The sequence below is a fragment of the Camellia sinensis genome, chromosome 5 (genome assembly GCF_055761805.1).
Source record: "Camellia sinensis isolate YWXY chromosome 5, ASM5576180v1, whole genome shotgun sequence".
Taxonomy (NCBI): Eukaryota; Viridiplantae; Streptophyta; class Magnoliopsida; order Ericales; family Theaceae; genus Camellia; species Camellia sinensis.
In genome coordinates this window covers 188,723,903-188,748,182 of record NC_138965.1, presented here as the reverse complement: position 1 = coordinate 188,748,182, position 24,280 = coordinate 188,723,903, and the positions used below count along the sequence as shown (strand labels likewise).

The following is a 24,280-nucleotide window of genomic DNA, read 5'->3' as shown; positions in this document are numbered from 1 at the left end:
GCACACGCAGATCGGCACTCCACCACGCCGAAATAGTGGCAGAAGAGGTAGGCAACCTACTGGAGGCAGGAGCGATAAGGGAAGTGCACTACCCAAAATGGATCTCCAACACCGTCGTAGTACCAAAAAAGAATGGTAAATGGCGTGTCTGCGTCGACTACAAAACAGTCAACAAAGCGTGCCCAAAAGATAGCTTCCTTCTACCAAGAATAGATCAACTGGTGGACTTAACGGCAGGACATAACCGACTTAGCTTTTTGGATGCATACAGAGGCTACCACCAGATCGCCATGCATGAACCAGACCAGGAGGTCACATCCTTCACAACACCAAGGGGGTTATATTGCTACAAGGTCATGCCCTTCGGCCTAAAAAACGCAGGGGCGACATTCCAAAGGATGGTCACCAAGATGTTTGAACCATTGTTAGGCAGAACAATGGAGGCATACATCGACGACATGGTGGTCAAAAGCAAGGATGAGAATGACCATCTGAAAGACCTAGGAGAGATGTTCCAGATCCTGAAGAAACACAAGCTACGCCTCAACGCATCCAAATGCGCATTCGGAGTTGGATCTGGCAAATTCTTGGGCTTCCTGGTGACCAACCGAGGCATAGAAGCAGACCCCTCTCAGATCAAAGCCATCCAGGAATTGGAGAGACCAAACTCAGTCAAAGAAGTGCAGCATCTCACTGGTATGGCGGCTGCACTCAACCGGTTCATAAGCAGATCGTCGGACAGACTACGACCGTTCTTCCAAGCTTTAAAGGCCAAGTTTGAATGGGATGAAGAATGCGACCGAGCTCTGGAAAGCTTAAAGGAGTACATGTCTTCCCCACCACTACTTGTCACTCCAGTACCTGGTGAAGAACTCTTTTTGTACCTGGCAGTTTCTCAGCACGCAGTTAGCGCAGTGTTGGTTCGTGCAGAAGGAATACAACACCTGCCCATCTTTTATGTAAGCAAGACATTGTTGGGAGCCGAAACAAGGTACTTGCCCTTAGAGAAATTAGCATTAGCATTAATGATGGCATCCAGAAAGTTGGCACACTACTTTCATGCCCACACCATAGTCGTCCTTACGGCCTTTCCATTAAAAGCTCTGTTTGAAAGGGCGAACTTCAGTGGGCGAATTTTGAAATGGGCAGTAGAGTTGGGACAATTCGATATCAAGTTCCAACCAAAGACCGCAATAAAAGCTCAATCTTTGGCAGACTTCGTCGCAGAGTTTACTCCTGGAAGTCATCATATCTGCCCAGTCGACCTGACTGACTCAACCGAACTAGGGACGGAAGTTGATGCCGGAATAGCGCAACCCCTAGTGGAAAGTAGTCCATCAAGCACAAAGGCAGACCACATTAAGAACGACAAGGAGGAGCCAAACAAAGGCTCACCAGCAGTTCAAACAGAGGACGAAGGGCAGACAGCCAATATGGACTCTGAAGAAAACACCATCCTTGACCCCACGGCATCGTCTGACCCTTCCACATGCTGGAAACTATTTGTTGGAGAGATGTGGAAGCTCTTTGTGGATGGAGCATCCAACCGACATGGTGCAGGGCTTGGCATAGTCCTCATCTCTCCAGACGGCCTGGTTATAGAGCAAGCAATCAACCTTGGCTTCCCAGCATCCAACAATGAAGCAGAGTATGAGGCGCTTATCGCAGGACTCAAGTCAGCACACTTCATGAAAGCAGCCGAACTAATGGTATACAGTGACTCTCTGCTGGTAGTAAACCAAATTTCGGGCGAATACGAAGCAAAGGACGACAGAATGGCCAAGTACCAAGAGTTAGTCAGAACAGAGATCAAGAAGTTTGATGTGGTAAGGATAGAACAAATTGGCAGGGAGGAAAACAGCCGAGCGGACGAGCTAGCAGGCCTGGCCTCAATGGCAGATACATCGATCCCTCATCCAGTACTCATCGACTTCTTACCAAGACCAAGTATAGAAGACCCCGAAGCAGAAGAAGTATATTGCACTGAATTAGGCCCTTCATGGATGGATCCCATCATCCTGTTCCTAAAAGACGGCGTCCTACCAGCAGAGAAAAAAGAAGCCAACAAAATAAGGGCAAAGTCGCAGCGATTTTGGCTATCTCCATCTATGGCATTATACAAGAAGTCATTCTCTGGGCCTTACCTCAAGTGCGTTCATCCCAGCAAAGTAGAAGCCTTCCTATTCGAAATACATGAAGGGGTATGTGGAAGTCATCAAGGGGGAAGGTCGCTCGCCTACAGGGCTATTTCGCAAGGATATTGGTGGCCATATATGCAAGCAGACTCAGAAAAATATGTGAAGAAGTGTGAAAAATGCCAGAAATTCGCACACCAAATACATCAACCAGCAAGGGAACTCCTACCCTTAACTAGCCCATGGCCTTTCGCAATGTGGGGCTTGGACATAGTAGGACCACTTCCAACAGCGCCCGGTGGCAGAAAATTCTTTCTCGCAGCAACAGACTACTTCACAAAGTGGGTGGAAGCAGAAGCATTGGCGTCAATTAAAGAGAAGGATGTGAAGAAGTTTGTTTGGCAGAATATTATCACTCGGTTTGGCATACCAAGAGCACTGATCTCAGACAATGGAACTCAATTCGACGGCAGGATCTTTAGAAGCTTTTGCGAAGAATACAAGATAGAGTTCTACAATTCTACTCCGGCATATCCCCAAGCAAATGGGCAAGCAGAAGCATCAAATAAAGTCGTCTTGGATGGACTTAAGAAAAGGCTAGAGAAGGCAAAAGGCAAGTGGGCAGATGAACTTCCTCATGTTTTATGGGCCTACCGCACCACACCTCGACGATCAACAGGAGAAACACCATTCTCCTTAGCATATGGAATGGAAGCGGTGATCCCACTAGAAGTTGGCCTCCCCACAATTCGAAGCGAAAATTTTGATCCAGACCTAAATGAAGAAGCCATAGCCTTAGAACTCAACCTTGCAGAAGAAAGAAGAGAAAGAGCGTTGGTCCACATCGCCGCATACCAACGAGAGTTAATCAAAAAATACAGCAAAAAGGTTCATCCAAGACAATTCAAAATTGGCGATTGGGTACTGCGCAAAGTAATGGGGAACACCTTAATCCCAGGAGACGGCAAGTTAGGCCCAAATTGGGAAGGTCCTTATAAGGTGGTTGGGTTAGCCGGCAAAGGGGCATACCACCTAGAAGACAAGGATGGCAAGGCAATCCCTAGGCCATGGAATACGGCCAATCTCAAGTTATTTTACTTTTAGCTTTTCTTTTTCAAACATGTGTAATTTTTTCTTCCATCAATAAAATGAGCAATTCTTTTTAGCACAAATTATTCTTTGTAAAAGTTAGCTTTAGAGACTAAGTTTTTTGCGAACATTCTATTCCAAGTTAGCTGGAAAAACTAACTCAGAGGTTGGCTGGATCAAACCAACATCCTTCCTAAGCCCAGGATAAGGATCCAGGCTGCAGGACATTTGGTCGGAATAACCAAATACTATAAGTTAGCTGGAAAAACTAACTTCAAATGGTTGGCTGGAACAAACCAACTCTTGTTACTCTTCAGCCGAAGTAAGTGCAAGGCTGAAGAGTGGTTGGCTGGAATAAACCAACACCTGTAACTCTTCAGCCGAAGTAAGTGCAAGGCTGAAGAGTGGTTGGCTGGAATAAACCAACACCTGTAACTCTTCAGCCGAAGTAAGTGCAAGGCTGAAGAGTGGTTGGCTGGAATAAACCAACACCTGTAACTCTTCAGCCGAAGTGAGTACAAGGCTGAAGAGTGGTTGGCTGGAATAAACCAACACCTGTAACTCTTCAGCCGAAGTAAGTGCAAGGCTGAAGAGTGGTTGGCTGGAATAAACCAACACCTGTAACTCTTCAGCCGAAGTAAGTGCAAGGCTGAAGAGTGGTTGGCTGGAATAAACCAACACCTGTAACTCTTCAGCCGAAGTAAGTGTTAGGCTGAAGAGTGGTTGGCTGGAACAAACCAACTCTTGTTACTCTTCAGCCGAAGTAAGTACAAGACTGGAGTGGTTGGCTGAAATAAACCAACACCTGTAACTCTTCAGCCGAAGTAAGTGCAAGGCTGAAGAGTGGTTGGCTGGAATAAACCAACTCTTGTTACTCTTCAGCCGAAGTAATTGTATGGCTGAAGAGTGGTTGGCTGGAATAAACCAACTCTTGTTACTCTTCAGCCGAAATAATTATGTCGGCTAAAGAGTGGTTGGCTGGTAAGTATAGTTTAACCAACCAAAAACCGAAATAACACATGGAGTAATAGAAGACATTACAAATACAAGCATACACACAATAACCGGAATAAGAGAAGTCAAATTTTCATTCAAAAAAAAGAAGTCATTACAAGGCTGCTTAGTTCGGTTACAAAGAAAAGATTACAAAATTACGAGAAGAGTTCATCTATTTCGGCGTCAAAGGCAGCATCGGCGTCAACCCGAAGACCGGTTTCGGGCGCTACAACACTTTCAGAAGGAAGAACGGGTTCGGCTGGAGCCACGGCTTCAATTGGTTGATCAAGAGTTAGATCTTCCACCACGGGCTCCGACCGAACTACCTGATCTGCATTCACAACCGAAGCATCCTCAGGGGCAGAGTCTTCATCAGAATCTTCATCATCTGAGCCCTCAAGGAACTGCTGTTGCATGGCCGTGGCATAATCCATCAGGGAGTTCGGTATAAAGTAGGCTGGAGGGTTGAAAACCTCGGTCTGAGGATCATGACCGAGCTTCTCAACGGCTCCCCTCCAGCCGCACTTAAAGAACAGATCCTTGGCCGCATTGCATTGTTGGGCATAAGCATCCTCTGCCCTCTTGAAGCCTTGTTTGTCGGCTTCCTTCACCTTCTCTTTTATTTCGGCATCCTTCTTTCTTTCAAGTTTTAGCAACTCGCGCAAGTACTTGTCCTTCAGCACAATGGCAGTCTTTTGCTTTTCGGCCTCGGCCGAACTAACCATTCCGGTCAGACGACCGACCTCACCTCGGAGTTCGGCCATTTCCTTTCTGGCCTCCTCTAGTTCGGCCGATTTCGCCTCTGCCTCTGCCGCAGCTTGCCTTGTCACTTTCCTCAGCTCCAGCACCTTCCTATGGGTGATTTGATTTTTCTGGATAGCCTGACAAAGCAACAACTTCAATTTAGCCGAAGAAAAAGAAAAGTAGAAAAACAGAAATACGACCGAAGTTACTTACCAGAATCATTGATTTCGTGGCTGACCGGATGGACTTCAGCTCGGTGGTTAACTGTTTGTGGTGATGTTCCATATCTTTAGGCAGACACACACTCTTGGCCAAATTGATGGCCAATAGGTGGTCCTTCTCAGCAACAACTGAGTCTGTTTCCAGAATGTCTCGGTCGTTGAAAGATAGCTTCGGTGCCCAGCAACTGATGGTCCGGTCGGAAGACTCCGGTCGAGGGCTTGGTGGCAAGCTCGGCTGAATGACAGGTTCTTCATCAACCAAAACTCGTTCGGGTTCGGCAGTCCGGGGACGTTTGGTCCGGCGGGAAGAGGATGGCTGTTGGGAAGGGAGGGCGACAACGGCAGGCTGCGATTGACTGGGAGGCGTTACTTCGGGCCTAGCCGTTTCGGTAAGAAGGGCCCTAACTCTGCTCCTTTTCGCCATCTCTTCTTCTGCTGTTAGAGGGACAAGTCTTATCTCGGGCAGGGTTGGGTCCGGCTCCGGTGCTTCCTCGAGAAGAAAATCAGTTACCTTTGCTTTGCGGCGACCGCTATACCGGTAGGTCGGCTGAAAATTTAGAAGTTTTGACCAACTTCTTTCTTTAACCCGTAGTGCGGCTCGCAGAACCCCAAGGTTGGGATAACTGTACAGGGAACGGAGATGGGCGAAATCTGCAGTAAAGGAAAGTGTTAGTCCGGCTAATAAACTAAACAACCGAGATAACAAGCAAGACAGAAGACCGAAGCAAAATTACCAGGTTCTCCCATTTTCCAATTTATAGGTCGGCCAGGAATTTGAGCTTGAAAATCCTCAAAATTCCCAGAGACCCAAAGGAAATCATCATCGTTAAGATCTTTGTCCGGAGTGTGCTTAATTATCTTCTCTCGGCGGCGGCGAATTCTGAGGTAGTAGACCCACCCAGCATTCTTTGAGCCGATGGAATACTGATGGAATATTTCGGCTAGACCGAGATTTAGTCCGGTTTGGTGGTTTAATGCGTCTATTCCCATTATAATACGGTATGTATTGGTGGACAGTTGGGTAGGACATAACCTAGTCTGTCTAAGAAATTCGCAGATGAGCGGTTGGACAGGAAACCGTAGTCCGGTTTCAATTATTGATTGAAGGGTAAAGGGGACGGAGCCTTCATTGTCCCAGGGAGTAGCATCTTTCTTGGCCAACTCCAGTTGGACATCATCAGGAATCTGGTAGTCCTGCCTGAATTCGGCCATGCCACCAGGGGTTTCGACTAAATATCTATACTTACCCATTTGTTGTATAAGTTACGAATAAATTATTTCGGTACAAAAATTTGGCTCAGTAGCTCGGTTGAGCACACGTAGGAGTGCCTGGGCAACCTAAGTCTGCAAAGTAGAAAGCAAGGGGGTTAAGCACAGATCGTTGGACCGCGCTACAAATTATAAGCAAGATATACAAATCCTACTTCGGCTTAAAGGGCTGGTTCTACCCCGTCTACAAATCAGAAGGTTTCTTAGCTCGGTTTTGAGCAGTTTTATACCGGTCTAACGCCTAGGGGCAGCTTTCTGAGTTCGGTTTCAGAACTAAGAAAGCCGGCTTGGCCCCAAGGTCTTAGCTCGGTTGGAGACCGAAGTACCTAGTTCGATAACGGCAAACCTATCATTGGCTAGAGTGGGTCAGAAGAAACTACTGATGTTTCTCCAAGTTCTAGTTCGGTTATGTTCTGAATCTGTCTACATACATAACACAAACAGTTTTCTAGTCCGGTTGCTAGGTGATTTTGGATCTAAGACTATCTTCCTACAAAATAGTTCATACACATACAAGTTCTACTGGTTTCCTCATAAAAAGTACAAAAGCAGAGCAGATACATGGAGAAAATATTTGCAAAAAGCATACGAAAACAAGATACAGTTGCACAAAACAAGGGTAAAAGCAACATAAGCAAAAAGAGAGGAAGAAAATGGATTCACTTACCAGATTAAAAGAGGAGCTAAAGAGGAGCTAAAGATGGAGGCAGTAGCAGCAAATAGTGACACGGACGCAGCAAGCTCAAAATTTTGAAAAAACTCGAAGGTTCAAGAACACAGAGAGAAGATGAACAGCAAGGTGTGAGTGAATGATACGAGATGAAGGGTTGTTTTGTGAAAGAAGGGAGAGAAAAAGGCGGCAAAAAGAGGCGGGAACAGTACGAAATTTCTGCAGGGCGGCGTAACAGTTGGCCACGGCTTATCAGATCCTGCCACGTGTCTATGGAAAGGGAAGCGTTACAGTCGTGATTGAAGAGACGTTTTTGACCGGACGAAGAGAAGCCCGAGGTAAAGTTAGCTCGGCTGGAGAGGCTAAAGGGTTTTTAGCTCGGCTGAAAAAGCTTAATAAACTCTAGCTCGGCCAGTAGACTGGTAATCCCGATCATGTTGCGCAGATGGAATTAAGGGGCAATTGAGAGGGTAATTTTTGGGAAAAATTGGGCCGAGCTTCGAGTTGGGCTTTAAGGCCCAAAACACGAAGGATTAAGTAAAAAGGCCGTAATGGATACTTCGGCCTAGGGGGGAAGGTTACTCCGGTCTTGAGGAGACAAAGTTACTTCGGCCCAAGGAGGTGAGGTTACTCCGGCTCATGAAGAGATAGATGTTTTGGTCCAAGGAGAAGTAAAGCTACTCCGGTCCGTAGGCAACTCGGAATTAGGCCGGTCTCAGAGTTAGTCCGGCCGCAGTATGTTCTGGGAAGGCCGGTTTTGGAATTAGTCCGGTCGTGACGTACTATGGATTAGGTCGGTCAGACCTTGCTACTTGGAAGTTTGAGCTCGCCAAGGTTGAACAGGGACAGCCGAAGTAAGGAATTAGAGGAGAAGACCGAGCTATGGACGGTTCGGCCCTCTGTGGCTCGGTATAGCCAATTTACTTCGGCTACATGGGAGTTCGGCCGTGGAGGAAACCATCCCACTTGGTTTAAGCAGTGGGGGAGGGTGTAAAAGGATAAGCATTATCCTTAGGAGATTGAATCCTAGGAGGACTCTGCATGGAGAAATACGAGTCCTACTAGGATTGTGCCATATGAAACTTATAAAAGCTCACAAGCAACACCTTGGAGGAGGTAATTGAACACAATCTTTCTGAGAACTTAGAGCTTTGTCTATTTGTCAAGTTTTCTGACTTAGGCATCGGAGAGGTTTCCGGCACACACCCGCCGGCTAGCTCACGTTTGTGTTTTCAGGTGACAAAGCGACGTCGTACGGAGGAGCGTGGACTTGGTCAACAGGATTATACGAGGAGAATTATTTCCTCCCCGTACATATATTAATAAGAAAAATCAACAAAACCCATAAAAGTATACCCAAAATCCTACATGCATCTAGAACATTTAAAGAAAAATAATACTCACAGCTTGATTCCACTAATGATCAATTGATGATCTCTGTGGCTTCAAAGGAAAAAAAAAAATTTGTAATCAATATATATACAATCAATAATATATTAAGAAAGAGATGAGAATATTACCTTTACTTTGAAAAACTGCTTAAGAAAGAGATGAGAGTATTATCTTTGCAGAACAGAGCACCCAACAAACCCACCATCAGCGAAGTAGTCGATTTGCTAATGAGATTGAGGCCGTGACTGTTGCCAGTGAGATTGAAAACGAAGAGTGAGCTCTAAGAGTGAGAGATGAAGGAGACAACCCATTTTGAATTTTGAATGTGTATGAGAGAGAGAGAGAGAAAGAGAAAAGGGAAGAAGAAATATAAGGAGAAAATGTATATCACCGTAGAATGTATGTCAATAAACAATCTCAATCATTGAAAGATAATTTGTCTCTTGGACATTTTTGAACTGTTAGATTGAATTGATCTAATAGTTCACATTTTGACTAAAAAAAAAAAAAAAAAATTCCATTAAAATTTAAGAACTACACTTCCTGTATAGGTATTTAATAAAAATATCAATAAAATGCCCAAGGTGGGTAACATTTTCCTTCCCATGTGTCCCCCACAAACCATGCGCACCCCCAAATTGATAAATCAAAATCAAAATGTCAAAAAAGAAGTGGGCGGTCCCACCACACATACCTAAGAGTAATGATTCATCCCCTTTTCTCCCCACCCCCTTTGACCCCCTCTCTCTCATTGGTTACCTTTTCTTTTTCTTTTTCTTTTTTTTCCTGCTCCTCCAATCACCCCCTGCCACGTGGCAAAGGGGGGTGAGGGGGTGACCCCCAAAAGGGGGTCCAAGCATTATTCCATACCTAATCCTCAATCGATCCCATGATTAGATTACTCATCAATAATAGCATTCCCTCCCATTGCTCTCTACATTCAACTTCAAATTCTCCAATAAAAAATAATAACAATAAAATTTCAAATTCGTTTTGAAGCCAATTCACACTGATTTATTTATTTCCAATTTATATAACATACAATATGAATTTAAATATTTTAATACTTGTACTTCATAAAATTACTGTATTTCGTTTCACTTTTCAAGTTTTTAGTTTAAACTTTTCACAATCACAATAAGTTTTTAGTTTAAATATTTTTTGAATATGAAATCAATTTTATTTAAGTCAAAACAAACAAGGATATATTTTTTTTGGAGAAATATCAAATTAGTAGTATTTTCAAAAAATAAATTACAAATTAGTGGTAAATTTTATAAATATTAATAATTAAAAGCTTAAATTTTTTTCATAAATCTATAAGTATTTTTTTAAAGTACCATTGAATTGTATTTTTTCCTTCTTTTTTTGGAGGTAGACTAAGGTAGCCAACTCTGTTTTGGACTAGCTTTTAATTTGACTTATTTTTATATTTGATAATTTAAAAAAAAATAATTTTCAGATATATAAAGTAAAAAGAAATTGACTCAAAATTTTATTTAAAATATCACTAGATATAAAAATAAGTCAATTTTTGTCAAACATCCATATAAACCTAAGATTTTTTTTGTGTTTAATAATACTTTTAAAAAAATTCTAAATTATTTTAATTTTTAAGATCATCTAATCTAGACAAACTTAAATTTTTTAAAAAATATTTAATTTAAAATTTGGGAAAAATGATTAAAAATGAAATTAAAATAAAATAAAATAACTTCTAATAAGTTGCAACTAAAGAATCCTATGTATAATTGTCTTATTATCCAGACTAATTAGTAACCTCATCATTTTTTGTAAATTATATTTTAGAGTTTGTTTATTCATTAACTTATTGAATATTATTAGCTTTTTTAATTTATAATAAATATACAAAATAATAAATTATTAATTTCGTACTTCCATTTCAAATCTCCAAAGTGAGACAAGCTTGGCTCTATTGTATTTGTCATGTCAATCTATCTTTCGACTTGTTACTTTTACTATTTTTCTCCCACAATACAAGCATCCAAAAAACATAATGATACCAATTTTTTTTATTATTATTTAAAATTTAACTAATATTCTAACTTTGTCAAAAGGTTGGACCGTTTTTTTTTTAAAAAAATTTAGCAAATATTTTTTATTTATTAAAGGGTTGGGGCTTTTCCCTTATCTCTTAGATTGAAAGATATTTTTCATAATGGGGCTCATCACATAGTATGTGCCGTTTTGGGAAGAAGTCGAAAATGTTTGGCAATAATAACAAAAATGTAGCACCATACAAAAAGTCAAAACTCACCATTTTGGGAAGGCTACAAAACGCAACTTCTTCATTTACCAAACTACGTTCTGAAAAAATTATTATTAATTAATTCAAAATAGTGTTGACACGTCAAAGGGTAAAATTGTAAATTTAATTAAAAAGTAAAAATATTTTAATTATTTTAAAGTGATGTGACATTTTTACAAAATATTAAATAAAAAATTAAAAAAGTTAATTTTTTACCAATTTTTCAAATCACTTTTAAAAAAGTCAAAAAGCTTGATAAAAAGTCAAAAATTAACTTTTTATCAACTTTCCAAAACACTCCTATGTTTTAATGATTCAAATTATTCATTTTATAAGACTATTTACATATATTATTAACATAAAAAATTAAATTAATTTTTCATAATTATAATCTATTCAATTTATTATATTTATTTTTAAAAAAATGAATGATAAATATATTTTTAAAAATAAATCTTGAGAAGACAGTATAATTATGTTAAAAATGTGGATCTAATTGTATTTTTTTTTCAATTTTTAAGAAAAAATGATTGTAATTTATTTAAGAAGTTATTAATTTATATTACAATATTTTGTATTTTTGATCGAAATAATTGCAAAAATTTATCTCATGATAAATTAAAAAGCGCGAGCTCATAAAAAGTAGAGAGAGAGAGAGAGAGAGAGAGAGAGAGTGTGTGTGTGTGTGTGTGTGTGTGAAAAAGCCGCAAAACCCGTTTATCAAAAGCAGAGCGAGTGAGGGACAGACACTAGTAGAAGATATTTGAGAAAGTAGAGAGAGAAAGTGAAACGCACACACTGAGTGAGTGAGCGAGTGAGAGAGAGAGAGGAACGCAACGCAGCAATGGCGGTCTCAGCCTCAGTCTCCATCATAGCCGTTATCACTTCTCTTCACCTCATCGCCTTCGTTCTCGCCGTCGGCGCCGAGCGCCGCCGTAGCACGGTACCCTCCTTACCTATTTCACTCTCTATTCTTCAAAATTCCCACTCTCAGATCTTTTTCCGATTCCGATTCCGTTTCTCTTTCTTTCTTTCCTTCTGTGTTAGGCCAAAGTAACAGCAGACGAGTACGACGAGAAAACCTACTGCGTTTACGGCACCGACGCATCCACGGCGTACGGACTGGCGGCGTTCGGGCTGTTGCTTATAAGCCAGACGGTGGTCAACGGCGTCACCAAATGCTTCTGCTTCGGCAAAGGTCTCATGGTTGGTGGATCCACTGCTTGTGCCGTCTTCTTCTTCGTCTTCTCCTGGTATTTCTCAAAATTACTCAACTCTCCTCGCTTCTCTTTCAATTTTACATCTCGATCTTACGGTTCAGATTGTTTGGTGACCACTCAGAGTGGTGGGCCTCTGTGATCAAGTGTGTCTTGCTGTGTGTGTGTTGGCTTTGGAGCTAATTATTAACCGCATGTGATATATATACCTACCTACCCCAGATAATTATTTACTTTTGTCCATTTCACGCAATTAAATATTATTGCTATGTTTTGATCTAGATCATAATGATTCTATTATCATAACTGTTTTTTTCTTTCTTTCATATACATGTTAGCTTTGTTTTATCTGAAGTCTTGTCCTTTGTGGCTCAAGTGGTTTGGTGTATTTAAATTCATATTGTTTTGTGAAGTCAAATGTTTAGTCTTGACTTGAAAAAACAATTGCAAAGAGTTGTTAAACACTATTTCTTAAAGTTGAAACATGATTTCAACCTATATCAAAACATGACTTCAAAAATCAAGTGTGTTTTGCAGAATCAGTGGTCAAACCACTGGGAATTGGTAAATAACTCTTTGATTTTGATTGGGTAAGGGGCGAAGGGGTTTATTGGTGGAACCATCATTTTTTTTGTAGTGGGTATCTTTTCTTTGATTATTCTGGTCATTTTGGTTGGAAGTGGATGTCTGGAATAAATTCAAGTGGTTTTTGGAGCTGAACCTTAAAATCCTCAGACATTTTCATAGCATTACACTAGGGAAAATGCTAATACATACTAATTACTCTTAGCATCTCCAACACAGCTGGCATTCCAATAACTATTTTGTTATTTATAGAGAAAAAAGTGGGAGAGAGAAAAAGATGGGAGAAAATATTACTTTTCTGTTTAGCTACTAAATAATGGCTAGCTAAATTTTGCTAGCAAAATTGGGGCTTCCTAAAATGGCCAGTCATTTAGCTAGCTTGTTAGAGCGATAAAATTAGGAAGAGGCTAATTAAAATGGCTAGCTACATTTGGAAAGCCAGTTTTTGCTAGCTAAAAAAAAAAACCAACTAATTTATTCTTTGTCTCCCTATTTCTGTCATCTCATTTTTCTTCTCTTCTTAAAAATACCCATTTAGCTAGCCTGTTGGAGATACTTTCACACTAGCCATGGCATTGTTACATTTTCATTGTACAAGGAAAATTATTCAGTGGTCCATATGCACCATGTGGCATAGGCCACGTGTTGCTTCATACTATTCATTATCTGATGTATAACCCTGCTAGTAGGGTCTACCAAGTAGTGGGATCCACTGGCAAGTTGCTAATGTATGGGTTCACGAGTGGTGTGGAGCACCATATGACCTATGCCACGTGGTGCCTCAAGACCTTTGAATAATTTCTCCATGGCACAATGTGAGGTTTTTATTATTTTGATCCTATCTTTCAAAAGTTCCCTCCCTATTTCACTTGATTATGAATAATATATATATATATATAGAGAGAGAGAGAGAGAGAGAGTAATCTTAACTAGTTGGTAGAAGATAATTGATGAGATAAGGTATAAGATTGCATGAAATTGATTAGTTGCTCTTGTTAGAAGAATGCAATAAATTGCAAAATTTCTGGTATACGTCAATCCTTAGAAGTTCTCTATATGTTCCCAATTGTATTCTTTCAAATTGTCCAACAATCTGTGGAACAATTTTTTGCAGTATCCTCCTCACTTAGCTGCATGAATTAGTGGCACAAAGTTGACCATTGCCATTATTTGATATTAGGCTATTTTTGGTTTTAATATTATCCAACTTTATCCTCCTAGAGCTCAAAAAAAGTCTTCCAAGATATCAATTAGTTCATTTGCGGAGTCACAAAATTAAGAAAATTCGTGTAACAATTGCATTACTGATATTTTCATAATAGTGGTTGTGAAGAAGATTGTAGTCACCAAGCCCACCCCTTACGACCATAAAGTAAATGCCAAATGAGGTGTAATTGCATGAGTTTGTTACAATAATACCAAGAATGTGTGTGTGTGTGTGTGTGAGAGAGAGAGAGAGAGAGAGAGCCCAGACTCAGGAGTTGAGCACTTTCCAAGAGTATTAGAATGAGAAGAATTTTTTGAAGTGTTAGATTTATAAATTATTTTGTTAAAAAAAAAAAAAAAAAAAACTGTTTTGGTTGATAAACCCTGGTAAAATTGGACTTTTTGGCATGAGATAATTGATTTTGTTATTCATGAGCTTGCTAAAGACGATCTTTAAAAATGCCCAAATGCAATTTAAAGTTAATGGCATTTATGCACAAGTACTTCTTGCAGTTGTTAAGTGTTAAAGAGAGATTTGAAGTTTTATTACATGCCTATCAGTCACAATGTATTTGTATTTTTTTTTTTTAAGGATCCTTGTACCTCTTGTGCCCCATTGGCACTTTATCTATCAGAAAAGAATATATATTGAACTAACACCAAATATATATGTATTGAATTGAACTACCACCAACCATATATGTATTGAACTACTTTATCTAGGCTTGATTGATGAGCCAAAGCAGAGTTGAATTTGACTTGGATTTCTGCTTCGTCCTTTTTTGTGGTTTCTTTTTAACAAGAAATGGAGGTGATGAGCCAAAGCAGCATTGCTGCTGTTGCAGATGGAGAGAGAAGGAAGAGGAGAAGAGAAAAGATAGAAAAAAAAGGGGAAGATTTTTTTTAAAAAACAAATTGGAGTCGGCAGTGGCTGCACACCCGCTGCTTCGCTGCTACTGCAGCACTGTCCGAAACCCTTCAACCATCAACCACCAATCCACCCCTCCTATATGGATCTGTAACACAAACAGAGCACTATATTTATATAGGGTGAACAAGAAGGGTGAGAAGAGGAGGAGAAAGGAAAGAAAGAAAGGAGCAAAAGAGGGAAAACAATAAAAAATAAAAGGAAAGGGGTTGCTGTAACGGCAAGAGAAATAGGACAAGAAAGAAATAGTAAAGAGAGAGGAAGAAAAATGGCGTTTTTTTGTATGATGGATATTTTTGTCTAAAAAAAAATGTAACTCTCCACATAGGCATGTGACTTTTATGGCCTGTTACTTTGGATGAAAATCTAATGGTGCACTTTGGTCCACAAACCATAGAGGGTGATGTGTTTATTTCCAAATGAGAGGGGGATCATTAGCACATGGGCCAAATCACAAAGGGGTAAAGTGAAATTTGTTGTATTTACTTTTTCTTGAGCAGGAGCTAGTAGTATTTTAGATTTTCTATGCTCACTTGAATACAAATGATTAGGCAATTGAGAGCTCAACAAAATTGGTTGCTTGTTTGTCACCATGGGCATGAGTGCTTGTTAACCAACTCTTTTTTAATTACTCCTGGAGACCTCTGACAACAACTTAGATGCCTCAAAAAAGGCATATCAAGATCAGGTGCAACAACTGGTTGCTTCAATTCTTTAGCCAGTGCAACTTTTGTAGGCTCACTGTAGCCCCTTCTCGAGTAACATGTGAAGCTTGTTTTTCTGATTGTGTGGAATTTTGTATGTTGTCTTTTTGATCTTCTTGTTAATGGTCTGCTACTTGCTCCTCTAGCTTTCCATCAAGTTGTTTTGATACCAACATCTTGTTCTGGCTTTCTAGCTTCCTTTTGTGGTACTTTGGCTCTTTCTTTTGGAGCTTCTATTGGTTGCTTTTGCTGGGCAGTATTGGTGATTCAGCATTATGTTTAGGATTGAAATTTTCAATGTCGCCATTTTAAATTTTACCAAAAACTCAAATTGAATAGCTATTTAAATAGCATCTTCGAGATATTCTACATGTACATGTGATGCAGGATAGATTCGAAATAGGCCTAAGTATGAGCAAAAACACAAATAACAGGGCTGTTTTTGGGGCTGTGAACAGCAGATATGAACAGTAGATGTGAACAGTGATTTGTAGGAAGTAGAGGAAGGGTTAAAGAAGGATAGATCTAGATATCACACCTAGAAAACCCAAGGCATCACACCAAGGGGCGCTTTAGCATCCCACTAAAGAAAGATTGCATTGCACAATCATAAAAGCATAAGCTTAATTTTCATTCATTCAATCCATAATTTGCCACAAGACTTGCAATATAATTTATACTAACTTCATCTTGATTCTAAAACTTTCCAAATTAAGGCCAAGTTTGGCATTTATTCAAAAAGTTATTCAAAAAGTTAAAAAGTTATCACTATTTACAAAAAAAAAATTGTTAAACTTTTGTAGCACAGTTTGGGTGCAATTTTCACACACTGCTGTTCGGCCCGTGGGGGCCATCACTGGTTCCGTTTTGATAATTTGAACCGTTCAATGTGTAAACCTCGTCGAGTACTATATGCCTGTAAAAAATCACATTGATCGGATATCGATAACTATATGATCAAATCAGTTTTGTATAAAAAAATGGATGGTGTTATAATTAACGATTTTAAAAAAACAAATCTGATCAGATAGCTATCGATATCCGATCAATGTGATTTTTTATATGCATATAGCACTTGACAAGTTCTACACATTGAACGGTTCAGATTATCAAAATGGGACCCGTGATGGCCCCTACGGGCCGAACAAAACCGTTTCAGTGCAATGCCCGAAAAGTAACCAATAATTTCTTACTATCAATTCAACCCCTCAGATTGTACGGCTGCAAACACACATTTCTAATCTTCTCCTACACACTTCTTATACAATTTTTTTAATACACATTGTTCCATAAAAAGTTAACCCAAACATCCATATTTTTTTTCTCAACTTTTTAGTCCAAAAAGACAAAAAGTGCACTTATTTAGGACACTCCAAACAACCCCTAAATGACATGACTAACTTAAGACTCCTTAGGACTCTTTAATGCATTAATCATGTGAGACACTAGAAGACTCTTTGACCAACTAAATAACCCAAAGACCTTGACTAGAAATTTAAAGACATTTGACTTGAGAAACTCAAAAGACACTTTTAAATAAATCCCAAGTCTAGCTAATCTCCCAAGTAGGCCCCACATCATCTAGCATATGCCCGATTAAATCTTGGGCTTTAGAACCGTTGGATCCACGCCTTTTATAGATTTTAATTGGTTGCTGCCATTTTCCATCAACTCTGCCCGACTTGAAAGAACTCCACCCCACCGAGTTAAAAGCATGGAATTCTTCATAAAGGCCAGGGTTGAGGCGCCGAAACTTCTCATCAATAATCCAAGTGCAATCTGACAGTGAACGTTCTTTCCACTTAATGAGATACTTTTGATAACCTCCATGTTGAGTTGAAACAATTTGATGATCAACCACGTCTTCGATTTCATCTTGAAAAGATTTGGGTGCCGGGAGAGATGCCATAGGGTCAGCCCAGTTACTGTTCTCAGCATACCCAAAATATCGAGTGAGATCCTCAATATTGAACACATTACTTGTGCGCATATCATCAGGTAATTCATGCACATAAGCACCTGAACTAATCTTCTTGAGAACTTTAAATTGTCAAGCACTCTTCGAATGAAGTTTCTTATATACCCCTTTAGGATATCGTTCGGGTTTGATTCGAACCATGACCATGTCGCCCTTATCAAATTCAGCAAACCTCCGCCGCAAATCAACATGTTGTTTGTACCCCTCATTGCTGATGGCAATCTTTCGTCGCACTTCATCATGGATATCACAGATATGTTGGCTAAAAGCTTCAGCTTCAGCACTTGGGCGAGCCTGAATAGGTAGGGGAACCAAATCGATTGGTTTCCTTGGAAGCAAATCTGTGACAATTTCGAAAGGGTTGTGACCTGTAGATCTGTTCATAGAGCTGTTGTATGCAAATTCTGCCCTAGGAAGTACCTGATCCCAGCTGCCGACATGATCACTAACAAGGCAGCAAAGTAGATTACCCAAATTGCGGTTAACAACCTCCGTTTGACCATCAGTTTGCGGATGAAAAGCCGAAGAAAATTTCAGCTTTGTATTCAGCAACTTCCATAGCATTCACCAAAAGTAGCTCATAAATTTTGAATCACGGTCAGAGACAATGGTCATTGGCAGTCCATGAAGTCTGACAACTTCTTGAAAGAAGAGCTTAGCTATGTGGACTGTATCCAATGTCTTTGAACAAGGAATAAAGTGTGCCATTTTGGAAAAGCGATCCGCAACCACAATGATAGAATCATGTTTCCGAAGGGTTTTTGGTAATCTAAGGACAAAGTCCATATTTAAATCCTGCCAAGGTTCGTGGGCCACAGGTAACGGAGTGTATAAACCTATATTCTTCTTTCTTCCTTTCGAAAGTTGGCAATTACGGCATCGTGAAACAACCTTGCCCACATCTCGTTTCAGCTTTGGCCAATAAAAGCGATCCTCGGCCATTGCAATTGTCTTATCTCTTCCAAAATGACCTGCTGCTCCTCCGGAATGCAATTCCCAAATCATTTCTTCATGAATTGATGTGTTGGGTAAGTAGAGGCGAGTTCCCTTGAAGAGGAAACTGTCATGCAAAGAAAACTCACCATGTCCTCCCTGTTGTCCAGCCAGCAACTGAGCATGTATGGAGCTAAAATCCTTACAAGGAGGATAATCTCTCTTGAGCAAGTCAAAACTCACCACTTGTATAGCCATGGAAGAGAGAACGTACACCACTCAGCTAAGGGCATCAGCAACTTTGTTCTCAGAGCCAGCTTTATGTTTGATAACAAAAGAATACTCCTGCAGAAATGAAACCCATTTACCATGTTGATGATTCAGCTTCTTTTGACAATTGATGTACTTGAGTGCTTCGTGGTCGGAAAACAACACAAACTCCTTATAAAGATGATAGTGTCGCCAATGGCGAAGAGCTTGAATCACTGCATAAAATTCCTTGTTAGAGGTGGAATGCTTTTGCTTGGTTTCATTGAGTTTTTCACTGAAATAGGCAACCGGGTGCCCATCTTGACTCAGCACACCCCCAATCCCAACATTTGAAGCATCACACGCCAACTCAAATACCTTTGAGAAGTCAGGAAGGTGTAGAATAGGAGCCTTAGACATCATCTTCTTTGTCTTCAAAAGCTTTTGCTACTGCCTTTGTCCAAACAAACTAGCCCCCTTTCATACAGTTAGTGATAGGTGCCATTACCGTGTTGAAATTCCTGACGCTAAAAAGTCGCCAGCCCATGAAAGCTGCGAACTTCATGCAAGGAGGTTGGAATTGGCCACTCTAGGATAGCTTTCACTTTACTTGGATCGGCTTCCACTCCTTTAGTCGACACAATGAAACCCAAAAATACAACCATTGGACTCATGAAAAAACACTTCTTTAAGTTAATGTGGAGCTTCTCTTGACGGAGGACCCTCAAAACTTGTTGAAGATGAAAGATAAGTTCCTCCTTGGTCTTGCTATAGATTAGAATACTGTCAAAATAAACAACCAAGAAGTGACCAATGAAAGGCTATAATACCTGCGTCATAAAGCGCATGAATGTACTTGGGGTATTTGTTAGACCAAATGGCATGAGCCACTCGTAGAGGCCATCCTTGGTCTTGAAAGCTGTCTTCCATTCATCTCCTGGCCTTATGCGTAATTGATGGTAGCCACTTTTCAGATCAATCTTTGAGAATAGACAAGACCAAGCCAACATGTCCAACATATCATCAAGCCTCGGGATAAGGAATCGATATTTGATTGTAATCTTGTTTATAGCATGACTATTTATGCACATGCGCCAACTACCATCCTTCTTGGGTGTAAGCAAAGTTGGAATAGCACAGGGACTTAAACTTTCACGAATGAAACCCTTAGATAGTAGCTCATCTACCTGCCTTTTAAGCTCTGCGTGCTCCCTTGGATTCATGCGATAGGCTGGAAGATTAGGCAATTGTGATCCAGGAATGAGATCTATTGCGTGCTGGACATTGCGCATGGGAGGTAATTCATCTGGGAGTTCTTTGGGGGCAACATCAGAAAAATGGGACAGCAACTTGGCTACTTCTGTCGGCAATACAGAGACAGATTCAACAGCTAAATCTGACACTTCTTTCACCAGCACGGCATATATAACTCCCAGTTCCATACTCTCAACTTGAAAACACTTCTTGGTGAGAATGTGGAGAGATATAGGCTTATTTTCAGTGACATCCTTTGGCTTCTTTTCCTTGAATTTTCCCATTTCAGCTATAGTCATTGGCTTCAAAACAATCTCCTTGTTCTTGAATGAGAAAGCATGTGTTCTCTTTTCCAGAATGCTGTACATCTCTATCATAAAGCCATGGTCTTCCAAGAAGGATATGTGTGACATTCATGGGAATTACATCACACCAGATAGAATCATTATAAGAACCATTAGAAAAAGAGACTAGGCAACGCTGAGTTACCGGAATGGACGTGTTATTGATCCAAGCTACCTTATATGGATGAGGATGTGGTTGAACAGGAAGCTTAAGACACTCCACCGTGGTTGCAGATACAACATTCATGGAACTACCATCATCGATGATAAGCTTCCTAGCTTGGTTTCCATAGCGAACCGGCATTTGAAAAATAGAAGTACGCCTCCAGTCTTCCTTTTTAGTTTTTGGTGCTGCAAGGATACGCCTGACAACAGAAATCAGAGAATTGTCCACCTCTTCATCTTCTGAGTCATTTGTATTTAGTATGCCAACGTCAAAGGAATCATCATTATCATCATTGTTTTGTTGATCGAATTCAGCTTCTTGCTCCACTGCCACGTGTAAACTCCTCTTTGGACATTGAAATGCCATGTGACTAGATTCACCACACTTAAAGCACTTGGTTTCCTTCCTGTTTCCTTTGTTAGCTGCATAATTCTTGCCTTTTGGATCTGCTGTATTGACAGAAGTTTGCTTTGAAACATTGGGCCGGAAACGATTTGCATCATTGTACCCCTCAGTTGTGGTTTCCCCAACTTGAGACGCACTTTTTAGAAATTGGGTAGTTCAAGTACTCCTCCATATCCAAAAAAACTTGGAAGGCATGTTCGAGACTGTACAAGGGTTGGTGAAGCAACTCCCTTCTTATGTCGGGCCTCAAACCAGCCTTAAACCGAGCAAGAGGTTGACTTGAATCTTCCGTAATTTGACTCCTCGTCTTTAGCTCATCAAATTTCTGCATATATTCAGCCACTGTCATGAGGTTTTGCTTTAATTCAATCAGTTGTTTACATAACTTCTCATGGTAATTTGATGGCATGTACTTTTCCTTCAACTTAGCTTTCATCTCCTGCCAAGTACCAATTGGTGGCTGCCCCAACCTTCGAATATCACCTTCCACACACATCCACCAGATTTTTACTAATCCAACAAGCTTCATTGTAGCAAATCTCACTCGCAGATCGTCAGCCATATCGTACCAGTCAAAGTACTCTTCAATAGAAGCAAGCCAATCATGAAACAAAGTAGGATTGACCTTACCTTCAAAATCGGGAATCTCCATTTTAATCCTCTTAGTGATATCTCCTGTTGAAGCTAGGTCTCATATTGGTTCCTTTGCAATAAATCATGGGCCCAATTAGACATGGAATTTTGCTGCCTTTCCTGATCTTGGCCAGCCCTAAATTGCTGTCTTTGTAGGGGATCTGCATGCTGCTCTTTTGTGCGCTCGCCTTGATTTTCGCCATTTTCATTAGTATTGTTATTCTCAGAGTTTTTGCCTTGTTCATCACTGTTAGGTTGAGTTGTTTGGCCTTCCAAAGTACTGATGCGCAGACTAAAATTATCTATCTGCTCCACAAGCTTCCGCAGAATCTCATCACGCTGGAAATTAGTTAATCATCCCCCAAATGGCTTTTCGGATCGTGTAGACATGATGCTACTCTCGCTTTGATACCAAGTTGATGCAGGACAGATTTGAAATAGGCCCAAGTATGAGCAAAACACAAATAACAGGGCTGTTTTTGGGGCTGTGGACAACAGATATGAACAGTAGACGTGAACAGTGATTTGTAGGAAGTAGAGGAACGGTTAAAGAAGGATAGATCTAGATATCACACCTAGAAAACCCAAGGCATCACACCAAGGGGCTCTTTAGCATCACACTAAAGAAAGATTGCATCGCACAATCATAGAAGCATAAGCTTAATTTTCATTCATTCAATCCATAATTTGCCAGAAGACTTACAATATAATTTATACTAACTTCATCTTGATTTTAAAACTTTCCAAATTAAATGACATGACTAACTTAAGACTCCCTAGGACTCTTCAATGCATTAATCATGTGAAAGACACAAGAAGACTCTTTGACCAACTAAATAACCCAAATACCTTGACTAGAAATTTAAAGACATTTGACTTGAGAAACTCAAAAGACACTTTTAAATAAATGCCCAAGTCTAGTTAATCTCCCAAGTAGGCCCCACATCATCTAGCATATGCCAGATTAAGGCTTGGGCCTTAGAACCGTTGGATCCACGCCTTTTATAGACTTTAATTGGTTGCTGCCATTTTCCAACATGGGACATCTTTTTTTCTTTTGAATTGAAGAATAGCCATCCGTTCACTTTTTAATGCTTGACTTAATAAATCCTTGTATTTTTTGGCATAATCAATCACATGCATATCACCTTGCTCAATAATATGCAATCTTGTTCAAGAAAATCATATTCAAAATTTCTTAGATGATTTTCTTCTTTAAGAAGCACATTGCCCTCTTGTCAAGTCGATCCACTTGTATAGGATCTCATATGATGTGAAAACATCATGGATGGACCTTAAGCTCTCGTACCAAACTGATGCAGGATAGTGCTTAAAGGGTTTTAAAGCTGGTATTTGTGGGTTTATGTCGGGATTTAAAGCTGATTTCAATGAAAAATCTAGGGTCGTGTTTGGAAGAGTTTTGAAAATATGATTTGAGAATAGAGTTGTATTTTGAGTTTGTGTGTTTTGGAATTATGATTTGAGTGTATAAAATTTGTTTGGTTATGAGCTTGAAAAGAGTTTTGAATTGAGTAGAAAATTTTTGATGCGACATATGATATCTGATATAAAAACTTACAACTCATAACCAAACATACAATTCAAAAATATATTAAAAGCTCATAAAAAAATCTTTAAAAATTTTGAAAATATTGTTTTACTAAGAATTTATGAAAAAAAACAAGTGCCAATTAAAAAAAAAAATAAAAAAATAAAAAAATTGCCCTATTATGGTTGACCGGCCGATCAACTGGCCAGATAACCGGTTAAGCCAAATTTCAAAAAAAAAAAAAAAAAAAAAAAAAAATTCCACCCGATATAGAATTTTTCTGCATATTTTTCTTTTTGTTGTGGAAATATAATTTAAAAGATGTATCCAAACATGGCATTGGAATGTAGGGGTAGAATTATAGTTTGAAAATCTATCCAAACACAGCCTAGGGTTTTCCAATATCTATGGAATGATCTTATACTGGCTGTTCATAGCGAACACTGCTGAAAATCTTGTTTGATGTGTTTCTCATTTTTGTTCACAGCTTAAGCTAACGTCATAAAAATAAATAAACAGGGTTAGCTTTTTGGGAGCAGAGGCATGCTTATTGGCAGGATCAGCAAGGAATGCGTACCACACCAAATACCGTGGGATCTTTCGCGGGCAGGACTTGTCATGTGCCACTCTGCGCAAAGGCGTGTTTGCTGCCGGTGCAGCTCTTACATTATTGTCAATGTTGGGCTCCATCCTTTATTATTGGGCCCATTCCAAGGCTGATACTGGTGGATGGGAGAAGCACCAGAATGAGGGACTTGGTATGACTAGCTCTAATATTGCAGATGATCGTCATCAACAAAGAACTAGTGAATTTGAGAAGGTCTAAAGGTGGATCAATCAGGTTAGTCGACTCAGTTTTGGTGACTTTTATTGAGAAATGTGAGACAAAAACGATCGAACCATTGAGCTTTGTACTTGTGTTATTGTATACATAATGTCATATAGCATGTGGGAAAGCAATTTGTGTTATTATGTTTGTCTATAGGAGAACCCGATTGTCTGATGCTTGCAGTGAACTCCATATTGTGAATGTTTAAACCCAGATTTTCCATCAACTTTACATGATGATACAGTTTACGGACTTCCCAAACTCAAAACCTGCAAAACTAATCGGAGATTTGAGGAGGGATCTGTGATGGAAAATGAAAAGAGAAGGGGGAAATGGCTTTCTTTTTTTTTTTGTTCTTTTGTTTTTTTTTTTTTTTTCGAACTTTTTTCCTCTACAAACCTCTACATAATTTCAAAATCCAAAAACAAAATATGATCTTATGAGTCACTGGAATGACTAGAGCAAATTACCTTATATTTGAACTAGCATAATTCAAAAATCATTGAAAGCAATTT

At 39.7% G+C, this 24,280-nt stretch overlaps 2 protein-coding genes across 2 annotated transcripts; one reads left to right on the top strand and one right to left on the bottom strand.

Moving 5' to 3' along the window:
- Nucleotides 1-4,375: 4,375 nt before the first annotated feature.
- On the bottom strand, nucleotides 4,376-5,284 carry LOC145791953 (uncharacterized). Its single transcript, XM_082872411.1, has 2 exons — nucleotides 5,178-5,284; nucleotides 4,376-5,101 (listed from the first exon to the last, which is right to left on the bottom strand). The coding sequence occupies exons 1-2, from the start codon at nucleotides 5,247-5,249 to the stop codon at nucleotides 4,376-4,378; spliced, it is 798 nt and encodes a 265-aa protein (XP_082728537.1). The 5' UTR covers nucleotides 5,250-5,284.
- Nucleotides 5,285-11,328: 6,044 nt separating this feature from the next.
- On the top strand, nucleotides 11,329-23,991 carry LOC114264091 (aerobic coproporphyrinogen-III oxidase (DUF1218)). The gene is made up of 3 exons (XM_028204703.2): nucleotides 11,329-11,728; nucleotides 11,833-12,038; nucleotides 23,456-23,991. The coding sequence occupies exons 1-3, from the start codon at nucleotides 11,630-11,632 to the stop codon at nucleotides 23,760-23,762; spliced, it is 612 nt and encodes a 203-aa protein (XP_028060504.1). The 5' UTR covers nucleotides 11,329-11,629; the 3' UTR covers nucleotides 23,763-23,991.
- The last annotated feature ends 289 nt before the right edge of the window (nucleotides 23,992-24,280 follow it).

Coding starts and splice junctions, on each gene's coding strand:
- LOC145791953 (XM_082872411.1), bottom strand. CDS start 5,249: ATGGAACATCACCACAAACAGTTAACCACCGAGCTGAAGTCCATCCGG. Junction 5,102..5,177: donor CCACGAAATCAATGATTCTG/GTAAGTAACTTC, acceptor TTGCTTTGTCAG/GCTATCCAGAAAAATCAAAT.
- LOC114264091 (XM_028204703.2), top strand. CDS start 11,630: ATGGCGGTCTCAGCCTCAGTCTCCATCATAGCCGTTATCACTTCTCTT. Junction 11,729..11,832: donor CCGAGCGCCGCCGTAGCACG/GTACCCTCCTTA, acceptor CTTCTGTGTTAG/GCCAAAGTAACAGCAGACGA. Junction 12,039..23,455: donor TTCTTCTTCGTCTTCTCCTG/GTATTTCTCAAA, acceptor ATAAATAAACAG/GGTTAGCTTTTTGGGAGCAG.